Source organism: Chionomys nivalis, chromosome 10, assembly GCF_950005125.1.
Source record: "Chionomys nivalis chromosome 10, mChiNiv1.1, whole genome shotgun sequence".
In the NCBI taxonomy this organism is placed as follows: domain Eukaryota; kingdom Metazoa; phylum Chordata; class Mammalia; order Rodentia; family Cricetidae; genus Chionomys; species Chionomys nivalis.
Genome location: NC_080095.1, coordinates 27,536,254 through 27,557,855, shown reverse-complemented (window position 1 = coordinate 27,557,855; position 21,602 = coordinate 27,536,254). Strand labels below are relative to the sequence as shown.

Here is a 21,602-nt window from a genome sequence, read left to right as displayed (position 1 = left end):
TGCTCCATATTTCTGTTTGGTGGGGGGCTTTTCTGTCTTGTTTGAAGACAGGATTTCAGGTACTCTAGGCGGCATCCAAGCTCGCCACACACCAGAGGCTGCTCTCCCTTCCCAGTGCTGATCTTCCGGCCTCCACCTCCCAGGTGCCGGGCCTATGGGTGTGCACCCACAGCGCCTGGCCAACCTTTAAAGGGTTTTTAAATTTTCTGTTTCAAGTGTCAAAAGCAGTGGAACTTCCCATGAAGGCTACCACTGCCCACCACCTTGCCAGCATTCAAATGAGCAGGACTTGTGCAACAGAGTGGAGAGTCGGGTGGGCATGGCAGGCGACAGAGCAAGTACAGCCCGGACTTCCAGCCCCAGCACCACATGAAATCTAAGACCACGGATTAATCTAAGCACTCATCACTTCTTTTGAAAGAAGCAAACCACAGGCCTTTCAGGTGTGCTGGCCCTCCTATTACTTGCTGTGAGAACTATCCTGCAGCTAAAATGATTTCAAAGGGAAACCCCAAGGCATTTTCAGCTTGACAGGGAAGGGCAGAAAAGCAATCAGTCGGCAGTCTGCTGAGGAGAAGCCTCAGACTTGAGAAAGCCTTGATTCTCCACAACCAGGAGTCAGGTATGCTGGTGTACAGACAGATGGGGTCCTTGGCCCAAGAGAGGCAAGTTTCCCAGGGGCCTTGCCAGACCCTCACAGGGGACACATCAGAATCTTCCTGGTCACTGCGGGACCCACAGAACATGTACAGAGGACCCAGGAAAGTGAAGATGGGAGAAGCAGGACACAGAGGTAAAGGGAGATAGAGCACTGAAATGATAGACCAAGGGCTTTCCTGGAGAAGTTTCACCAGCTAAAAGGCTGTGTTCTGTAGGTAGAGTTCATAAGGCCAGGAACTCCTGTGAGCAGGGCTCACTATTGTCATTAGCTGGGCAGGCAGCAGGCTCTGAGCCCACTGAGGATAGACACAATGAGCTTTGGACCCCACTTCCTTGTTTCCTGGCAACATAGAAAGAGGAGTATCAGCTTTGCCCCTCCTTAGAATTCAAAACACCATATGAAAAAATGGATTTGGGGGCCTTTGTTGAGACCTACCAACGGAAAGCTACCTCCTCCAGGTCAAACGAATAGAATGCTGCTTTCTGGCCCTGGACAGAAACATGACATTCCAAGCTGTCCCAAATACTACATACTATATAAACTCCTTTAAGAGGGCCTGTCCATCACCTGTACAGGAGATCACGGGAAGCTGATTCAACAGAAGACAGACTAAGGTGACGGAGAGAATAAGTACTCCCTTGAGGAGACAACGTATGTGTGTCCAAGAAGCCCTGTCCCCCGTCCAGTCGATTACACACACCTTCACTGCCAAGACTGACTGCTCTGCTAAGTTCTACTCAAAGAGCCCAACTTTTTCTTTTCCCTTTCTGTCTCTTCTTCAGAAATGAGTCATAGTCCTAAACATTCTTGCCCTGAGTTTGGATTTTTTTCTCTCTCTCTTGTAGTGGGAGCTGCGGGCTGTGTTCCTGCTGCCCCAGCTCCTGGTCGCCTGGCTAGCTTATGCCCCGAAATAAAAACACACAAACTGTATTCTTTTTTTTTTTTTTTTTTTTTTGGTTTTTCAAGACAGGGTTTCTCTGTGGTTTTGGAGCCTGTCCTGGAACTAGCTCTTGTAGACCAGGCTGGTCTCGAACTCACAGAGATCCGCCTGCCTCTGCCTTCCGAGTGCTGGGAGTAAAGGCGTGCGCCACCACCGCCCGGCACAAACTGTATTCTTTTAAACACTGCTTGGCCCATTTCTATTCATGTGTGTAGCACCCCAAGGTGTGCTTACCGGGAAGATTCTAGCCTACGTCCATCCTGGGTGGGAGCTTCATCGCATCTGCTCTGGAGAGGAGAGCATGGTGTCTGTCTCTCAGAGGAGCTGCCCTGCATCTGAGCTCACTTCCTCTTCCTCCCAGCATTCTGTTCTGTTTACTCTACCCACCTATGTTCTAACCTATGAGGGCCAAGCAGTTTCTTTATTTTTAACCAATGACCTTCCTCCATCACTCTCTTCCCCGTGTAGCTGCTTACTAACCTCACTGCTGAGCCCACCTACTTACTTGGACCCTAATCCACAAGGCATGCCTATCGCTTTTCGCCTACCCATCTCCTGCCCCCCAGCAGCTACGGATATACAACTTGCCTGCCCTGTTCTTGTCCTCTCAAACGCTAAAACTACCCTTGAGCTGCCTTCTAAGATGGCATTTTTCTAAAGCCCCTACCCCCTAGGGGTTGAACCTAGAATTTCATGCATGATGGTCAAGTGCTATACTACTGAGCTACAACCCCCAGTGGCTAAATTATTTTACTCATGAGGCTAATAACTCACAAGAAGGTACAATTCCCCTGTAATAACAATTAGAGTTCACTCTATACCTCTAGAGTTATGGACTTCAAGAAGGAAAACTGGGGACTGAGTTTACTGGATGGATGGATGGATGGATGGATGGATGGATGGATGGATGGATGGATGGGCGGGCGGGCGGGCGGGCGAGCGAGCGAGCGAGCGAGCGAAAGAGCAGACAAACAGCTAGACTTGAGAGGGATAACAGGTAGGTATGTGTCTTCACATGCTATACAGAGGATGAAGACAGAGCCCATCCACAAGAATAGGAAACGGAAGGAACATATGAACAGGATCAGCCAGGAAACATGGCCAGCAGGGGTCAAGGATTTGGAGGGACCACAGAGGATGCTAGCCTTGAGATACCATCAGAGGATGGGGCACCGTCTCAGCGATCAAGAGCACTGGCTGCTCTTCTGGAAGACTTAGGTTTCATTTCCAGTACCCACATGGTGCCTCACCTCTGTCTTTAACTCAAGTTTCAAGGGATCCAGCAACTTCTTCTGACCTTCAGGGCCAGGCACGCACAGACATGTGTGCAGACAAAACATTATGCACATAAAATAATAATAACATTTTTATATAAAGAAAAGATTTCTGTGAGATAGCTAGAAAGGGATTGGCAGTCTTGGAAGCAAATGGAGACAGATCTCTCCCTCATGTTCTGCTTGGACTTTGCCTCCTGTTGCCCTGGTAACAGGAAAACACTGAAACTGCCCCTTCCACGCCAGGAGCCCACAAGAATGAAATACTATGGCCCCGGGTGGAGACATGACTTTCTGATCTGCTCCAAAGAGTAGAGTAGAGCATTCTATACTATTGTCCCCTCCAGTCCTAGTTTGTCTTCTATTGCTGTGATAAACACTAAAATCAAGGCAACTTGGGGAGGGAGGAGCATCTGACGTATAGGTTATAGTTCCTCATGGGGGAAGCCCAGGTAGGAGCCGAATCAGAGCACATGGAGGGATGCTGCTTACTGCCTGCTCCTCCTGGCTTGCTCAGGTTGAGTTCTTATACAGCCCAGGACCCCATGCCCGAGGACGGCACTGACCACAGTAGGCTGGACCTCTTACATCAAATCAACGATCAAGAAAATGCCCCCAAAGGCTTGTTAACAAGAGACTCTTAATGGGGACATTTTCTAGGCTGTCACACCCTCTCCTCAGGTAACTTCAGTGTGTGCCAAGTTGACGAAAGAAAACTAACCAACACACCTAAGCTGACTACTAGACATGTCAGTCACCTGGCCAGGCCTTCCCTACTCCACCCACACCCCCAGCGGAGCTGATTCACCTGGAGATATGCTAAGGCGAGTGGAAGAATAATTGCCCCTTTGATGAAGTACTACATTAACCCTTACTAGAAGGCCTCCCTCATACAGTTGTCCAGAGGCCCTACCATGTGGCCTGCCTGCCTCTGAGCTCTAAGTCCTTCTTCCAATTTCAGATACTAACCATGCTTTCCCTGAGGTTGCGAGGTTGCTGATAGACCACCCCTCCTCCTTCACAAACAGCTTTGGACCCCAACTCCTGTCACCCTGCTGAGGAAGACTTTAAAGAAAAGGAAAGCATCATAGTCTCTAAAGAGAATCAGAAAGTATCCTTTAAAACTTGCCAAGTACCCAGTGAAAGGAGGAGGCACCACAACTGCAGCTTCTAAAGATTTCAAATACCATACGAGGGCTGTGGGGTGGCACACAGCTTTCGCCCTGGCACTAGGGAGGCAGAGCTCTCAGAGTTCAAGGTCAACCTGGTCTACATGGGGAGCTCCGAGCTAGCCAGAGGTACATGGTGAGATCCTGTCTCAAAAAACACAAATCAATTTTAAAAAAAAAAAAAATATGGCAGGGAGACTAGAGATATGAAGATTTTGGTCAGGGCCGTTAATATTTCCTCTGGTGTGGCTAGACTTCAAAGGGTCTACATTTTCTTTCCCTATTTTTCAATCTACTCTGTCCCATGACTTAATATCCAAAAGAAGAGCTCTCACTTGACGTGATATTCCAAACTGCCTAAACGATCCCTAGGCTCCGGTGTGGCAGAGGCAATCCAGTAAAGAACAAAGACACAGTTTTGTCCCTTAAGAGTTAATCCAAATGGGGGTTAGAGAGATGACTCCAGAGAACAAACACCACTCTTGCAGAGTTCAGTTTCCAGAATCTTTATCGGGTAGCTCACAACTGTCTGTAGCTCCAGCTCTGGAAATCAGATGTTGGTCTCCTCCAACTGCAGTCAGACGCACACACTCACAGAGACATAACTAAAAATAATGTAGTCAGATGTGGTGGCACACATCTTTAAGGCCAGTCAGGGCTAGACAGTAAAAAAGATGGACGGACGGACACTGGACAGACAGACAGACAGACAGACACACACACACACACACACACTTAACTCAAATGGGCCTATCAATCACCTAGGAAGAAACACCCACCAGGAACACCATCAGCACCAGACACTAAGAAATAGCATAGTCTACCTCAACCCATAATACACCAGATTTCATAAAAGAGTCTGACTGGTCTTGGAGTAAATAAGTACATTCAATTATCTTCCAAAAGTGCACTATTGCCCATTTATTCAGCACAATGGTCTCTCTGGCTATTGTCCACTCTAATCCCTTTGTGGTGGTACCTTTGAGTACCCCACTTTACTCTGAAATAAATTCTACCTATCTTCTACACTATACTCGGCACCTCTCATCTGAGCTCGATCGAGAGCTCGTGGACCAGGGAGCAGAGGAGAGTCCTGAGCAAGAATGGTACATTCACATGCCAAAATCTCAATCAGACAGGCAACAGGAAATAGCAGCCCCTTGCAGGCACTGATGGGCCGTCACTGGCCCCGGAAGCATCTCCCACACCGCCTCACATTTCTCCGTATTCCAATGGACTGTATTGCAGCCAGTCTATGCTGTCCTCCAAAGAGCACTGTGAGCAAAGAAAGAAGAAAGGCATGGCATGGCAAGGGAAGGCATGGCAAGTAAGGGCAAGGGAAGGCACGGCAAGTAAGGGCAAGGCCAGGGCTGGGCAGTCTTCCTCCTAAAGGGATCATTAGTTAAACAGATATACTAACCAGTGTCACAGGAAACAGAAATATTCTGGGTTCCAACAGAAGGCAGAAATAAGAGGTTACTATGCATAAAGGAAACTATCATAAGTGTTAGCTCATGGTGTTGCATGCCTTTAATCCCAGCACTCAGGAAGCAGGGGCAAGCGGGCCACCCTGGTCTATAGAATGAGTTCCAGAACAGCCAGGGCTGCAGAGAAACCCTGTCTCAAGAAAACCAAAAACAAAACAAAAGAATCATATCTATGCAGAATATTGTGTACATAATGAATAAACCTTTTTTAAAAAACATGGGGAGAGGCTGGAGAGTTGGCTCAGCAGTTAAGAGCACTGACTCTTCTTCCAGAGGTCCTGAGTTCAATTCCCAGCAACCACATGATGGCTCATAACCATCTATAATGAGATATGGTGCCCTCTTCAGGGGTGCAGGTACATATGCAGGCAGAATATTGTATACATAATAAATAAATAAATCTTTTTTTAAAAAAAGGAATCATATCCACTAGGGAGGTGCTCAGAGAACAGACTAATCACAGAGACAAGGACAAGAGGAGAGTATGTATGTGTGCTTCCTACATAGGCAGGGGCGCTAAGTAGGCCCAACCCCAATACAGGGGTCTTGGAAGGCAAGGGAGCTGGAACATGGACTGAGACCAGTAACCAAGAAGCAGTACACTTGGTGCAAAGGCAGGTCTCTGCATCTACTGGGAAAGAAAGCATTTGCTCCATCAAGAGCAAATAGTCTCTACACTTACTCTGACCTGCTATAGTTCTTTATGCTGCATTCCCAGAATTAATCAGGACTGTACCTGTCTCCTATGCAATGGCACGAGTGTTTCCTCCAGGCATCGTATGGCCATGCCACTGTGATTATGATGACCTTGCTTAGCATGCTCAATCGAATGAAAGACAGAGGGAAAAGGAATTGGGGGCGGGGGACCCTAAGCAAAATCTCAGAAAATCTCCCTAGACAAACACAGTATTCATTAGCACTTAATATGTTGCCAACGAATTCAGGTAGTGGGTCAACAGTGCCTCAGACGTCAAAGACCCCAAGGTTAAACAGCACTGAGCTACTTCCAATGACTGCCTCTACACACAAGAAAACTGAGGTACCAAGATGTCCAGGCACCGCCAACCACCAACACCAGAATCCGAGTCCTGTTCCCTCCTCAGTCCCGTTCAGCGATGGCACACAGCCACCTCTGTAGGCCAAAGCTGTATTCAAAGCAGTCGGCCTTATACATTACAAGCACACTGTGTACTCCTTTATAAACTTCTGTGTTTATAAACCACAGTGTTTCCTTTATAAACCTTCTGGTGACGACAGTATTTTTTGTTAAAACAGCAAGAGGGGAAACAAATAAAAAGCACGGAAATAGAAACGCACATACCTGCTCCATTCTCGTCTCGTCTATAAAAATTAACTGCATTTTTACTTCTCATTTTCAAGTCCCCAGAGAAGTCAGTGCATGCTAAGTACAAGTCCTAAGGCTTGTGTCAAAAAGAAAAAGGGGGAAAAAAAAAAGAACATGATCCCAGACTTTTAAAAGAACAACAATATGACCTTGATTGATCTGAGCGAGGACGAAAGACAGATGTGGAAGTTCACAGAATAGGCAACAGTCAACCCACATGAACCAGGCTTGACGGCGGCATCCTCCAAGCAAGTTAAACAAGTTTCAGGGTTACGGACCTTCCTCTACACAGAGTTCCCAGGGAAGGAGCCTGGGAGTCAGCAGACAGTCTGAGTTCACTTCCCTCCCAGTAGAATGGGGACAAATTCAAGGACACCACAAGGAGGCAGGCAGGATGCAAGATACACTAAGACCAAGAGATGGGTGTCTTTGACACAGGAGGGAGGGAGAGGTGGGTGGTGATGGCACAGGCTTTTTCATTCCCAGCACTTTGGAGGCAGAGACAAATGGATCCCTGAGTTCCAGTATAGCCAAGGCTACACAGTGAAACCCTGTCTCAAAAAAACAAAACAAAAACAGGGAAAGAAATAGTGGGAAAGGAAGGGATGTGGTGCAATAGAATCAAACAAACAAATGAAAACCCGAACAAAGCATCCCAACCAGTGGAACCATGCGTAAACCATGTTGGGGTCCTAATTCAAACACTTAACCATCTTGGATATTTGAATACCTGGCTTAGGTGGTCTCTTCACTTGGGAGGGTAGTTGGGAGCCTGGGATGGGGGAATGAGGACTAGACAGACACACTATCATTGCGACTATGTAACGAACTATGTCTTAGTCTCCTGAACACTATAGCCTGTTGAAATAAAATGACTCACAATCTCAGTTGTCTTCAAAGTACATCAGGAGTAGCAACAGCAACGAAAATGAATGAAACCAGACAATTCTCGTTAAACACTAACTCTAGCCGTGGATCATGGGGTGACAGGAACACAAATTCATATTATTCTATCCACTTCTGCCAGCCAGATCAAACAACAACAACTAATTTAATGTGTCTTTTGAAGCACTTTGAGAAGCAAAACATAAGCAAAGCTGTATTTTCTCTTGACTTTATTGTGGGACAAGGTTCCTGATAAAATCTGAGTACTTAGAAAAAGCAAACAAACAAACAAACACAGGCCTAAAATCCCAGCACTGGGGAGTGGACGCAAAGGGTCGATTCAGGTCACCCATAGCTGAATTCAAGGCCAGCCTAGGCTATTAGTGTTACTAGACAAACAAAAACAAATAAATAAACCAGCACGTGGAAAAGTTGACCCCTGAAAGACCCCCTCCCTGGTTCAGGGGCCTTACTTAGGCACCTGGAAGCCTCTGAACAACCAACTTTCCCAGCCTCAGAACCAAATCTCCAGGGAAGGGCCTGAGAAATGGTTACAGTTTGAGGTGCCTTCAGTGACTGATGCAATCTCTGTTCCCTCCTGCTCCAGGGGCCCAGCCAAACAGTTGTCCAGCAGGGTCTACGTTCCAAGCCCTGGGGACGAGGATCACACTGGATTCCACATTCCCACTGCTATGCCAAGCTTAAAACTGTTCTCCAGTTTCCAAAACATATCAAAACATAAAAACAAACAAAACAGAAAGGAAGAAGCCTCGGCTAACTGGGCGGGTGTAACGCGAGCCTGGTTCCTATCCTCACCTTCATCTACCAAGCGTTCCTCACAAACATTTGGGTGTGCTCAGCCATTTGTGTTGAGTTGAACCTAGTGCCAAAGTAAAACGCCCTGGGAAGAAGACAAGTGTATCTACAGAGCCCAGGGGACTCTCACTGGGCAATGTATCAGCAAGGATGCCTTCCCTTTTACTCAGCAAATCCAGGAGAAAACCCCCAGGAAACAGGCCAGGGCTAGGGCCCGGCAGTACTGAATATGCCTGACACTTGAACCCTCAGTCACCAGAGGCCTCCTGCTCACCGAGGAAAGAGAAGAAAAGGGGGGTGGGGGTAGGCAGGGGTTGGGGGAGCAACTCACAACTGTAGCTTTGTTTTAACAGCATCAAAACGCTGGGAACCAACTTTCAGCCACAAAACTGACTGGCATTTGATCAAAAACATGTCAATACAGGTCAGCACCTGGGCTGCAAAGCCAGAACTCAACAATTTGGAAGATTAACAATCTCGGGTCCTTCAAAACACTCCCTGTCAACAGGTATCAGCATCTGCCCAGATTGACAGCCAACTCCCCTGGAAAAATGAGTCTCCCAGAATCCCGTCGGGGCTCGGCAGACCCTCCTGGTAAGCTCCGCGGACACCATCTAGTGCTTGCTAGCAGGGCAGGAAGATGAATCGTCTTCGCGAGTCTCACTGCACACTTAGAGCTGGTCCTGTGTAACATTTCAGACTGCGCACGCACTAGCTGAATTACTTTTACGTGCAGTGGCGCTATGTCAGACGCGGAGAGGCAGGCATGCTGTAACCTGCAGAAGGGATGACATGGAGCTAAAGGCCCTTTCACAGTTTCTTCAGTGGCATGCGGCTCCCGGGGCCTGCTGAACACTTCCTGGTCCACATTCTAAGCCTTGAACTGTTGGTTCAGGCTCTCCCGCTCGCTCTTGCCTCTAACAAGTAACCTATACAAATGTGTTTAATGTCACAGCCTGGCCCTTTGAAGGAGAACAGTTTTTAAGTTTTTAAAATTATCTGAAAGAATGGAACCCAGTCAAGTCCTGGGACTGGTTTCCAAACACTTAGAAAAAGGAGAGACCAAGTTCCCAAGGATGACAGATTTCACCCTAGGAGAGGTACCTTGATCATCACAGATACACATAAAGCTAAGGCCCCAGAAAAGAAGGCAGCTCACGAATATAGAGACCAGCACACCCCTGATGTCACCGGTATTGTGACCATTTGCTCAGCAGTTAAGAGTGCCCATGGTCTGCCCACAGCCTGGCAGCAGACCCAAGTTCAGTTCCCAGGACCCACAGTGGATGGCTCATGTATATTGAGCTCTAAGTGCTTCAGATACCCCTGGCCTCTGAAAGCCCCTGCACTTTCATACATATGTTCATAGACACACACACACACACACACAAAGTAAAAAATAATTAAAAAAAAAAAAAACTTCAAACGTTTTAAAGCCAGTCTCTAGTGGGAACCTCAACCGAAGCCAGGACTCATACTAGTAGAGTTTCCATGTTGCCAAACACTTACATACACACTGGATTGCATAAAAGTCACCCACACTTCCAGTCTCTGATTGGTCTTAGAATAAATAAGTATAGCCAGGCGGTGATGGCGCACGCCTTTAATCCCAGCACTCGGGAGGCAGAGGCAGGCGGATCTCTGTGAGGCCAGCCTGGTCTACAAGAGCTAGTTCCAGGACAGGCTCCAAAGCTACAGAGAAACCCTGTCTCGAAAAACCAAAAAAAAAAAAAAAAAAAAAAAAGAATAAATAAGTATATTCAAGTCTCAAAAATACATCATCTTCCACTTATTCCAGAAGTCTGAGACATTGTCTTTTTTCAATATTCAAAAAGAGTCAATTTTCCTTTTAAATAAAGCCCCCCCCCCATTAACAGACTGTGTAATGCCACATAGATCTTTGAACTTTAAAGCCAAACCAACCCAACCACGTGGAAGGAAGACATGAAGACACTGAATTGTAAAATTACAAACCTCAGTTGTAAGATTATGTGAAATTATATCACGGTACCCTCTCAAGAAACTGATCCCCCAAGAACAACAACAACAAAAAAAGCATTACCCAATACACGGAAGATAGTTTTTCACAACTATCTAAGGTGTCAGATTATCCACTCATAACTACTTCAGCATGGTGACTAGCATCCATTTTTAATGCACCCCCCCCAAAAAAAACTTTTGAGGTTAAAACAAAACATAAATCCAGTTCCAGGTGACCTAGGCAACATACCTGACTCCTCTCTTTGTCCACTTTCTTGAAACACTTATTCAACGACAAATTATGTCTCACTGAGTTTTTCCACCCAGTAGGTGCGTTCGCAAAATACGGGAAATGTTCCAAGATCCAGTTGTAGATATCCTTCACTGGCAGGCGCTTGGTCGGAGAGTCCTCGATGGCCATAAATATGAGGCAGCTAAAGGAGTAAGGGGGCTTGCAGTTGGGGTTCTGCCTGGCATCATAGGGCATGTCCGAGTGGGCGGGGGAGGGGGGGGTGTCATCATCCAGGTCCTGGACGGGACTGACACTCCTGAGGACCGACTCCCCAAAGCTCTTCAGCAAGTTCTTGCTCTCATGCAGCCAGTTCAGATTGGTCAGCTCTTCATCTTCCATGGTCCCCTCCTCTAATCTTATGTCAGGCAGAGGGAAGTCCAGGTCATCATCTTCCTGGAGGGCCTTGGAGAATCCGCTGCCCCGGTAACAGGGACTCAGTCCACTGGACACACTGATTCCTGAGCTCTCCGGCTTCTTACTGGCAGGCATGACTGGACCCATTTACGTGAAGGCTCCTAGGAAGGACAGCAAAGAGAAGTGAGGAGCTGGAGAAATGCAGAACAGAAATCAGAGTCAGGTCCCGCCTAACTCCCTCTCCCCCATCCGGGTCTCAGTAACATGGTGATGGCCTCAATGGTCACCCACATGGGAGTCACACAAGCCCACCACACAGTTACACAATGAAGAAAAATGAGCTCAGTATGTTAGCAGCATGGTGACAACTGGGGGCATAGGTGGGACTCTTGTGCGCAAACTCATCATAAGCAGCTTCTCTTTGGGTCTACAGTTGTTCCCTGTGACCAGAGGAGACAGAACATTACTATTTGGCGTCTCTGGTCCTCTATTATGATGCACACACATCCATAACATGCAGATTTCTTCAAAGACTCAGGATAAACCCAACAAAATATGTGTAATAGCCGGGCGGTGGTGGCGCACGCCTTTAATCCCAGCACTCGGGAGGCAGAGGCAGGCGGATCTCTGTGAGTTCGAGACCAGCCTGGTCTACAAGAGCTAGTTCCAGGACAGGCTCCAAAACCACAGAGAAACCCTGTCTCGAAAAACCAAAAAAAAAAAAAAAAAAATGTGTAATAGACAATTACTGTGGTTTTGTATTTCCAGTCTCATTGTTTATCCTCCTCAAAAAGAAAAATAGAAATGCCAGGTCTGAAAGTGCTCACTCAACTGTAATCCCAGCACACCTGCAATTTCAGCATTCTGCAGGCTGTGGCAAGAGGATTGAGAGTTCAGCTGGGCGAGGATGGCGCATGCTTTTAATCCCAGCACTTGGGAGTCAGAGGCAGGCGGATCTCTGTGAGTTCGAGGCCAGCCTGGTCTACAAGAGCTAGTTCCAGACTCCAAAGCTACAGAATAAAGTCTTGAAAAATCAAAAAGGAAGACTGAGAGTTCAAGGCCAAGCTGTGCTACAGGAGATCCAATCTCAAAAAGAAAAGTGTTGACAAGACAGCTTAGCAGGTAAAGGCCCTGGCTGCTGAGGCCCATGGCCTGCGTTTAAGCTCCCAGACCTACAGGATGCAAAAGGAACTCCAGCAATTTGTCCTCTGAGCTCCACACGTGCACTGTGGCAATCACACACTCCCATATATACATACAGACATACATGTGCATATATACACACATGTATACATATGTGTGTGTTCACTTATGTGCATATATAATAAATGTGATCTTTTTCAATGTAAGGAAAAATAATGAGATGGGAGGGAAGGCAAAGAGAGTTACTTCCAATCCTATAAAAAGACCCACCTCAGGGTCTTGGAGGTAAAACTGCAACCAGAAACCATTGGTTTGATTGGTTGGTTTTATTTTGTCCTACAAAAAAATCATAAGGAAAAACTGCAACTTTAATTACATTTGAAAAGTGTAAACAAGGACAACAAGGAATTCTTCAGACTACAACATGAGGAAGGACATCACACCTAGACAGAAAAAGCACGTAACCTCAGGCACTAAAAAACCAAAGGGAATGAAAAATACGCCATTAACTAGAACTAGAATTCATGAAGAAAATGAAGTTGAGAGAGCAATTAGAAACTTCAAAACAGAAAGGGGAACTCAACAGAAAACGTAGCAGACTCTCCCCCGACCATCAGCATCCCCTATCAGTGACCTAGAACAGACAGCAAAACTATCTATATCTGACAAGAAAATACAAGGAGACGGCAGCTTCACAAACAGAATAACCCCACAGACACAACCGTCTGGAACACAACACAAGATAAAAAGGACAACAGATCTTTCACTCCATGTGTGCAGAGTTACAACTATGGCCTTAGCCGGGCGGTGGTGGCGCAGGCCTTTAATCCCAGCACTTGGGAGGCAGAGGCAGGCGGATCTCTGTGAGTTCAAGACCAGCCTGGTCTACAAGAGCTAGTTCCAGGACAGGCTCCAAAACCACAGAGAAACCCTGTCTCGAAAAACCAAAAAAACAAACAAACAAAAAAAAAAAAAACAAAAAAAACCTACGGCCTTAGTTTAAGAACAGCATCTCTCTTTTGGCTCAGTGAGGGATTAAAGCACTGTGTCCAGAGAAGGCAAATGGTCAGTCATTCCAAGCCTCTAACTATCCACTACCACAGCACAGGAAGTTTCAGTGCAGGAAGTTCTAGAACTGGATTCTAGAAAGCATGATGCAGAGCTGCAAACACCAGGCAAGGTGCCAGCATGCTGCAGCACTCACCTACCAGCTGAACAGAAATGCAAGGGCCACAGCTCCCAAGTGGATGCAAGATGCAAACTCTAAAGAGAAAAAAAAAATTGCCACAGGGCTTCATAGCCCAACCCACAGAAGGCAGTCAAAAAGAATCCAATTCATCCACGGAAATATTTCTATCAAACAAGGGAGCTAATCTATGTTATAAAAAAAAATATTAGCTTGTATCTTCAGTTTTGGAGATATTACTGAATCCAGCCTGATACTGCTTTTAACTTCCTCATGGAAAAAAAAAAATCAGGGCCATCTTGTCTCAGAGCTTTCTCGGAGTCCCCTAGAAAAGGGTCTAACTGCCAGCATAGCCACACAAAAGAGAACTACCCAACCAGTTAAGTCAACTTTAGCCCCAAATGAAAGTTTTATGTCTCCTGAGCTTCCAAACAGGAAAATTATATCATGGCTGACAGTAAAGTAATTTAATTGCACAGTTGCTATGACAACACACTGCTCTCTTTCTTTTTAATTTGCTTATTTGTCAGCAGCTTCCCCAAGGAACTAACATGCTATTCTCCATGTTTTCTTTTGTTTTCAACAAACACTGCCGGCAAAGTGGCCCTGCAAGAAAAAATTCTAAAGGCTAATGCCAAGAAGAGGTGGCCTGAAGGAGTCCCTAAACCCCGGATTGTTTGCTTCCCCAAACTCTCCACTAACTGCACCCCTATAAATCCCACGCTTTTTAACAGGATGGAAGGCTCCTGAGTAACAACTTCTATGTTACAACAACCACAGCTGAGGAGTTTTCCATTATTATCCCTAACTACGAAATTTTCCAAATCTCTTTCCCCTTCTTTTTCTTCTTTTAGAGGGGTGGAAGGAGAGTGTGAGCCTGCAGCCAAGCAAATGTTCTTAATCTGCTGCTAATAACGTTGCTTTGAATAGTTACCCATCAGTGACCGCCTTAAATTTTTCAAGTTATTGGTTACGTTTCACACACCCTCCTTTTTTTATGACTTCCTATGTTTTATCTTCCTTTCTTTCTCTGAACGCAGAAAAATGGAGCAGGAAATCTTACTTTTTTTGCTAATAGCAGAACGTCTCCAAATAACTGACAATGCCATTATGGCCCAGGTCTGAAGAGATGTTAGCGGTGAACTTTTTAAAAAGTTGAGAAATCTTCCTCAACCGAAGCTGGGCAGTCTCGAGTTTGGGGGACCGGGAACCTCCCCCTCCTTGCGCGCGCACACACGCACGCGCTCCACTCCCTTTTACTGTACTTGTCAAAAACATTTCAAGGGGACCAACGAGAGCAGCGATTGGCTGTGCCCTCCGTCAATCAGCGGCGTTGCCAGGCAACGAGAAAACTGCTCTTCTCCGCGTACACAGGGCAATTGGGAGCTCGCATACCTTCACTGCCGGTCAGATGTCATAAACCTTTTATTGGCCGCAGCATGGCGAGCCGAAAAACAAATCAATAAGCACCCACCGCCCCCCCAACTCACATGGGGACCCAGAAAGGCTTGCAAAGAATCGGGGTGCGGAGGAGCAGGGCCCCGCGGGTCTCGGGATGCTCGCGGCCGGTGCTGAGCGTGCTCGGCTAGGGAGGGGATCTTTGTTAGGCGCCCGTTCGCGGTCTTGGGGTCTCCAGTTGATCGGCACCCTCTGACCTACCCGGACTGCTAGGGATGCCTGCTTCGCAGACAATACCAACTCTGTCGCTCTCCGGGTCTGTAGGGAAACCGAGGCACGAGAATGCAGCCAGCTCGTCGGTGGAGGAAACTCCTGGTCGAGCAACTTCTAGGCTCAGGACTGGGGGGGGGGGTCTCCCCACTCCGGGTCCAGCTTGGCTCGCGCCCCGCACTGTGAGCCTAGTTCCGACCGCTGCGGGCCACCACGACGGCTCCCCGGCGAGGACCCCAGCCTGGGTGGCGCGGGAGGACGAGGGCACGGACTCACCTGGCCAAGCGCGGCGCGGGGCCGCCGCTGCCTTCAGTGCAGCCGACAAAGTTTCGCGGGCGCCCAGCGGGCATCGCTCGGGGCCCCGCTGAGGACGCTCGAGCCCTGGGCGGGCGGTGGGGGGTGGCCGCGGATGCGGACGGCAGGGGTGCAGGGGGCGGCGCGGCATGGGCCCCGAGCGAGCGTCCGCGGGCGCCGCGTCCTCCCGCCGGCCCCGCCGCTCTCCACGCCCCGTCCCGCCTCCCGCTCGCCTCCGCTGCGGCGCGTCGGGTCCGGGGCGCGCCGAGCGGCGAGAAATTGTTTCCACTGCAAACAAAAAAAGGCGACACATGACCAGGCAGGAGGAGGGGAAGCGCGGGGAGGGAGGGGCGGAGGGAGCGGGAGAGACGGAAAACGTGGGCCGGGCGACCCCGGGCTGCGGCGCGGGCCCTTAGGGAGGCCCTTCGGCCAGGCTGGGCCCCTGGGCTCCTCTGCAACACCCGGGGACCGAGGGGACCAGGGCAGGTGGCGCGTGGCTGGCCCCCTCCCCTGCTTCAGGCCACATGAGTGGTGCTGCGCAGCTGGCAACGTGTCGCCGCAGCGCTTTTACCCCGGCCGCCTGCCTTACAAGGCTCGAAAGTAAAAATAAAAAGAATTACGACGCGAGCGAGGCTTCTGAGGTTAAGGAGAGAAGATTCCACTTTTCTCCAACTACTACTGCAGCACTCCCGAGGCGGGTCCAATCCTCCTCCACCACCATGCATCTCCTGCCGGGGACGAAAAACTGATCCCCAACCTCCAGCCTAGGTTGCCTTGGCTGCGGAGGGCGGGAGGATGGCCGCCACCACGGAGGGAGAGGTACACCCCAAATGAAACGACAGTGGGTTCCCCATCCGACCTCTGCATCTGGAAGGAAAACAAGTCTCCCTTCCTTCACACTTCCAGCTTAATAAATTAAAATGATAATTTGCAAACACCCCCTCCCCCGGGAACTGCGCCGCCACTTCTCCAGTCTCCAGGCACCTCCAGAGAATGGCCACCCACTGCTAAAGGCACACCAGCCGGCTGCCTTTGGAGAGGATGAAAGCAGAGTCCAACAGGACACCCTGCTGGTGACATAAATAAAAATAGGATTGCGCACCACTCTCAGGTAGCTAGGCGAGCAGGTTCTACAAAGAGAAGCCCAAAGCCATCCTCCCACGCCCACCTCTACAGTGGACAGCTGTTCAGACCAGATCTCTGTGATCTAGGCTGAAAACCCTCCAGCCCGGCAGTAACTTTTAACCTAGCCAGACCAGGGACAGGAAGGGAGAAAGGTGAAACACCATATGCTCCTGAGAAGTTTTTGTTTAAAATGAGAAGAAGAAGGAGAAAACTCAAACAATTTGAGATTCAATCCCCCCACTTAACTAAACTCCAAGAGTAGGTAGGTGGCAGGCAACCTTCAGCAATTCAGACTCCCTGAGACCTTGCTACTTGCCAGCAACTAGAAGATTAGGAGAAGCAGGCGCAAGGTAAGCCTGAGGTCATCCAGTCCCACCTCCGATGTTATTGAGCACTTAATGTGACTAAGCAGAAGGTACCCGTGGCAGACATATTAGATCATCTCTAGCGCCCCACACCAGTGATTCTGAGGACCAGTACTGATCACCACAAGAGGACAAAAGGTCAGTCACCTGTGGCTCGGCTAGGACAGGTCCCACTCCTCCAACAGTTGACAGTGTTTAATCGCCACCAGAGAATCAAGTCAGAACTGACCTCAGGGAAGCTGTACTCTTCAGGCTCTCCTCTCATCAGCCGCTGGCCCTGCGAACCCTCCCAGACCCTCTCACATTCTAGCCTGGCATCTCTTTACATTAAATGGGCAGAACACGTCCTTTTCTCCCCAGCCCTTCTCCCTATATCCAGAAAGAAGGATGTGAGCCCCAGGTGATTACGTCCAAACCATGCCATTCTTAAAACTCAGTGCCAACTGTTAGCCTCCAAGTGTGTGAGCTGGTCATGCCAAATGAACAAAAATTTGAACAAACATAACTAGTTTTGGCTCGAAGAAGCCATCAGTGAAGGGTGGAGCGCAGTGAGTGCGGCAAGTGGCCTTTAATGGGCTTGCCTTTCCTTTCTTGCCTTTCCCTCTGAAGGTTTTTGGTTTTACATTCACAAACATGAGACCTCCCGGGAACCCACTCCTAAGTCCTAATAGATGGTGTCCTGCAACCTCTAACTCAGGCAGGAGACATAAAAGGCACAACAAACTTTGTTTGTGACTTTTTGCGGGGGCAGGGGTGGTTTTTCGAGATAGGGTTTCTCTGTGTAACAGCCCTAGCTGTCTTGGAACTCACTCTGTAGACCATGCTGGACTTGAACTCACAGAGATCTGCCTGCCTCTGCCTCCCCAGTCCTCTGTCTGCATGTATGCCTTGCATACCAGAAGAGGGCATCAGATCCCATTACAGATGGTTTGAGTCACCATGTGGTTGCTGGGACTTGAACTCACGACCTCTCTGGAAGAGCAGCCGGTGCCCTCAACCATCCCTCTTAGCCATCTCTCCAGCCCCATAACTTGATTTCTTAATTTCCCTTTTCCATTACAGTTGTGCTAAGAGAAGTCAGGTGGTGCCATCCTGGAGACAGAGTGGTGGGTGGACCTTATCTGATGTGTAAGGGCCACAGGTCTTCCTGCTGTTGATGGAAAATGAACCGACCCAACCAGACCTCTGCTGTGAGCCAGAGAGAACTTGGTGTGCCCTCTTTCAACTATGATCCCACAGATCCCTGGCTCTGGGACATGGATCCTTGACATTAGCACGCAGGGCCAAATTCCTTTAGGAATAGCCTCAAGCTCAATTTTCCTCATGTGGTTTGCAAATATACTCTTGTAGATTGAGTGCCAAGAAATCACAGGCAGGCTGGGTGACAGTGGCACTCGGGAGGGAGGCAGAGATAGGCAGGTTTCTGTGAGTTCGAGGCCAGCCTGGGTCTACAAAGAAAAGTTCCAAGACAGGCTCCAAAGCTACAGAGAATCTCTGTCTTGAAAACCCAAAGAAAAAAAAGAAAAAGAAATAGAAAAGAAATCACAGGCCGGGCGGTGGTGGCGCAAGCCTTTAATCCCAGCACTTGGGAGGCAGAGGCAGGCAGATCTCTGTAAATTCGAGGCCAGCCTGGTCTACAAGAGCTAGTTCCAGGACAGGCTCCAAAGCTACAGAGAAACCCTGTTTAAAAAAAAAAAAAATCACAGGCAGGCCAAATAATTTAAACTATTGTTTCATACAGCTATTTGACAGCAGAATCCTATCTCTAACCTAGAACTCACATTGGAAAAAAAATCTATTTTCTGAATGTGGACTCGAGAGGACCACTCTGCACCTCACCTGAACATGGGCTGGTATACCCAAAGACTTATGTTCTAGAACAGTCAGTCCCAGTCAGTGTGGCCCTCCATTCCTCCTTCGTGGTTCTCAATAGAATAGCTGGCAGTCCCCCTCAAAGCAGTGACAACGAAGTCAGTACAAGGGACACTTTGCTGTAGGTGTCCTGAGGCAGCCTGGAAAGATGGCACTGATCCAGGATGCCTGCAACTGAGGCTAGCGAAACGCACACACAAGAGAGAGCCCAGGGCAGGCCGCACAGCTGGCTGCATAGACCTGGGAGGAGCCAGCAGGCAATTTCTCTTTCCTCTCCCTCCCTCTGAAACAATATATTTCTTGTTTCTCTCCAGTATAGCTACTCTACTCTCCTCCCTGCAGGTTGGCTTGCTTAAGGTCACACACGGCTGCCCAGCAATAGTTCTTGAAGCCTTCTGATTACTAACACCTACCACCTGCAAACTGTCTGAAAAATTCTGTTATCCACTTTAAATTCCCGGGGAAAGAATCTGACTGATTCATGTGTCCCCTTGCCTCCCCGCCCCGCCCCGCCCCGCCCCCCACATACACACAGGAGAAGCAAAGCATATGATAGACTACCTGATACGAACAAAAATATGGTTGGAGTTTGACCTGCCAAGGAGTGCCCTAGACCTGAGTAGTTTGCCTGGAGAAGTCCTTAAGAACCACCTGAGGCTACGTGCCTTTAATCCCAGCACTTGGGAGGCAGAGGCAGGCATATCTCAGTCAGTTCAAGGTTAGCCTGGTCTACAAAGGCGTGCAGGACAGCCAGGAATGTTACACAGAGAAACCCTGTCTCAAACGCCTAGGAAGCAACTCCTTTCAAGTCCCAATATTCTAGTATACACATCAAACCCCCACGCAAGCCAGCGGTGATAGCACAGACCTTTAATCCCAGCACTCTAGAGGCCAAGCAGGCACATCTCTGAGCTGTTCGAGGTCAGCCTGGTCTACACAGAGTGAGTTCCAGGACAACCAAGGCTGCATACACAGAGAAACCCTGCCTCGAAAAGCCAAAAATGACAAAAGCCCCCATCGAATGATTGTGCGGATAAACTGACCACCTCTACTCCATGCAGGAGTCGTAATGGGTGCAAGCAGAGTTATCGAGTATGACTTGATTGTATTCAAAAGGCCCTTGTTTGTTGAGCAAATATTTACCGAGCATTGTGTTAGGTGCCAGGGGGCCAAAGTCTTGTTCCTACGGGGTTGATATATTAGGAAACAGGTGTGGACGCATCATAACAACGCTCATGGAATATCAGTGTGTTTCCTTCACTCTGTCCTTAGAGTAAGGGAAACAGCTAGCGATTTACAACCCAGAAGTTGCATTATCGGGGAAATGGGATTCAAAAGATGAATGGGATGTTGGAAACAAGAGGGAAGAAGAAAACAGAAAACCAAACGCTGGGGCTGGAGAGATGGTTCAGCGGTTAAGAGCCCTGGCTGCTCTCCCAGAGGACCTGGGTTCAATTCCCAGCACCCACACGGCAGCTTACATCTTCCTGTAATGCCAGTTCCAGGAAATCTGACACCTTCGTACTAAATGCACATAAAATAAACTTAAAACAAACAAACAAACAAACGCTGGCAGAGCAGGCCAGAAATCACTGTCACCGACCTGAGAGTGTAGCTCGGTGCTACAGCATACGTTAACATACATAGAGCTCTGGGGTTCCATCCCCAGCCCCAGAAACAAAGGGAAGGAAGACAATTTTGTAAAAATGTGTTTTACAGACTTAGGAAGAGGGCTCAGCAGCTGGAAGAACTTGCAGGACTTGGTTCAGTTCCTAGCGCCTCATCCAGCAACACACAAGGCCTGTAATTCTAGTTCCAGGGGATCCAGTGCTTTTCTGGCCTCCGTGGGCATCTGTACACATGGTACACATGCATGCACTCGACCACACATGCACATGAAGTGAATAAATCTTTCTTTTTTAATTAGGGGAAAAATACTAAGTTAGTGGTTCCCTCTAAGAACAAGGAACTTTTGGTTTGGGGCTTCTTCTCTACTTGCATTTTCTGTTTTCTGTAAGGAATACCCATTACATTTGCCGTGTTCTATGCTTCCTAGCGGAGAGTGCTCCCCTTATTTGAGTGTGCATCAGAATTACCTAGGGGCTAATTTAAATGCTGCCAGCTGTTTCCCCACACCTATGATTTCTGGCTCCAGAGGTCTAGGCTAGACCTGGGATTTTGCATACCTAAAAAGCCCCGCAGGCCTAAGAACCATCCTTTTGGAACCATACTATGAGATTCACTGAATTCCAGAAGAATCTTTCAGACATCAGACCCGGTGGGGGGTGGGGTGGGGAGTGGGATGGGGGAGGTCATTATAAAAGTCACCAAAAGACCAAGAATGCTTGTCCTCTGAGTATGAGGAGTGCATGAATAGAGACAATCCCTTAGTCATAACTCATGAGTACGCTGTTTATAATTGCCAAAAAAAAAAAACCCTCACTTTTTCCCTTCTGTAGAGAGGAGACCCTCAGCTGGAAGGCAGGGAAGTTCCTAGGTGAAGTGGAAGACTTAGTCACCATTTGTCAACGTCTGTGCATTCCCTCACGGGTTTGCCAGGCAGAACCTCGAGGGCGGAGCCTGGGAAAGGCTTCTTAGTATTTCTTCAGCAGCTAGTAAACCAGGGGACTAAGTTGAGGAAGGAAGGAGGGGTGAGGAGGGAGCAGGAAAAGTACAGGCGATGGGTGGAGTGAGATTCATTAGCCCAGGCTCCCTGGCCAACCCTGAGCCTATGAAGTCACCTGCT

General features: G+C 48.3%; 1 protein-coding gene across 7 annotated transcripts in view; it reads right to left on the bottom strand.

Moving 5' to 3' along the window:
* Foxn3 (forkhead box N3) overlaps positions 1–21,602 on the bottom strand; it is a 377,817-nt gene that overhangs the window by 198,028 nt on the left and 158,187 nt on the right. For 4 of the 7 annotated variants that reach the window (XM_057782270.1, XM_057782276.1, XM_057782277.1 and 1 more), the window contains exon 3: positions 10,808–11,364. In XM_057782270.1, the coding sequence (XP_057638253.1) occupies positions 10,808–11,350 (543 nt within the window). In that variant the 5' untranslated portion in view covers positions 11,351–11,364. Of the gene's footprint in view, positions 1–10,807; positions 11,365–14,595; positions 14,660–15,191; positions 15,289–15,476; positions 15,752–21,602 lie in introns of those variants that run through there. The other 3 variants (XM_057782271.1, XM_057782273.1, XM_057782275.1) reach the window with 3 other exon arrangements.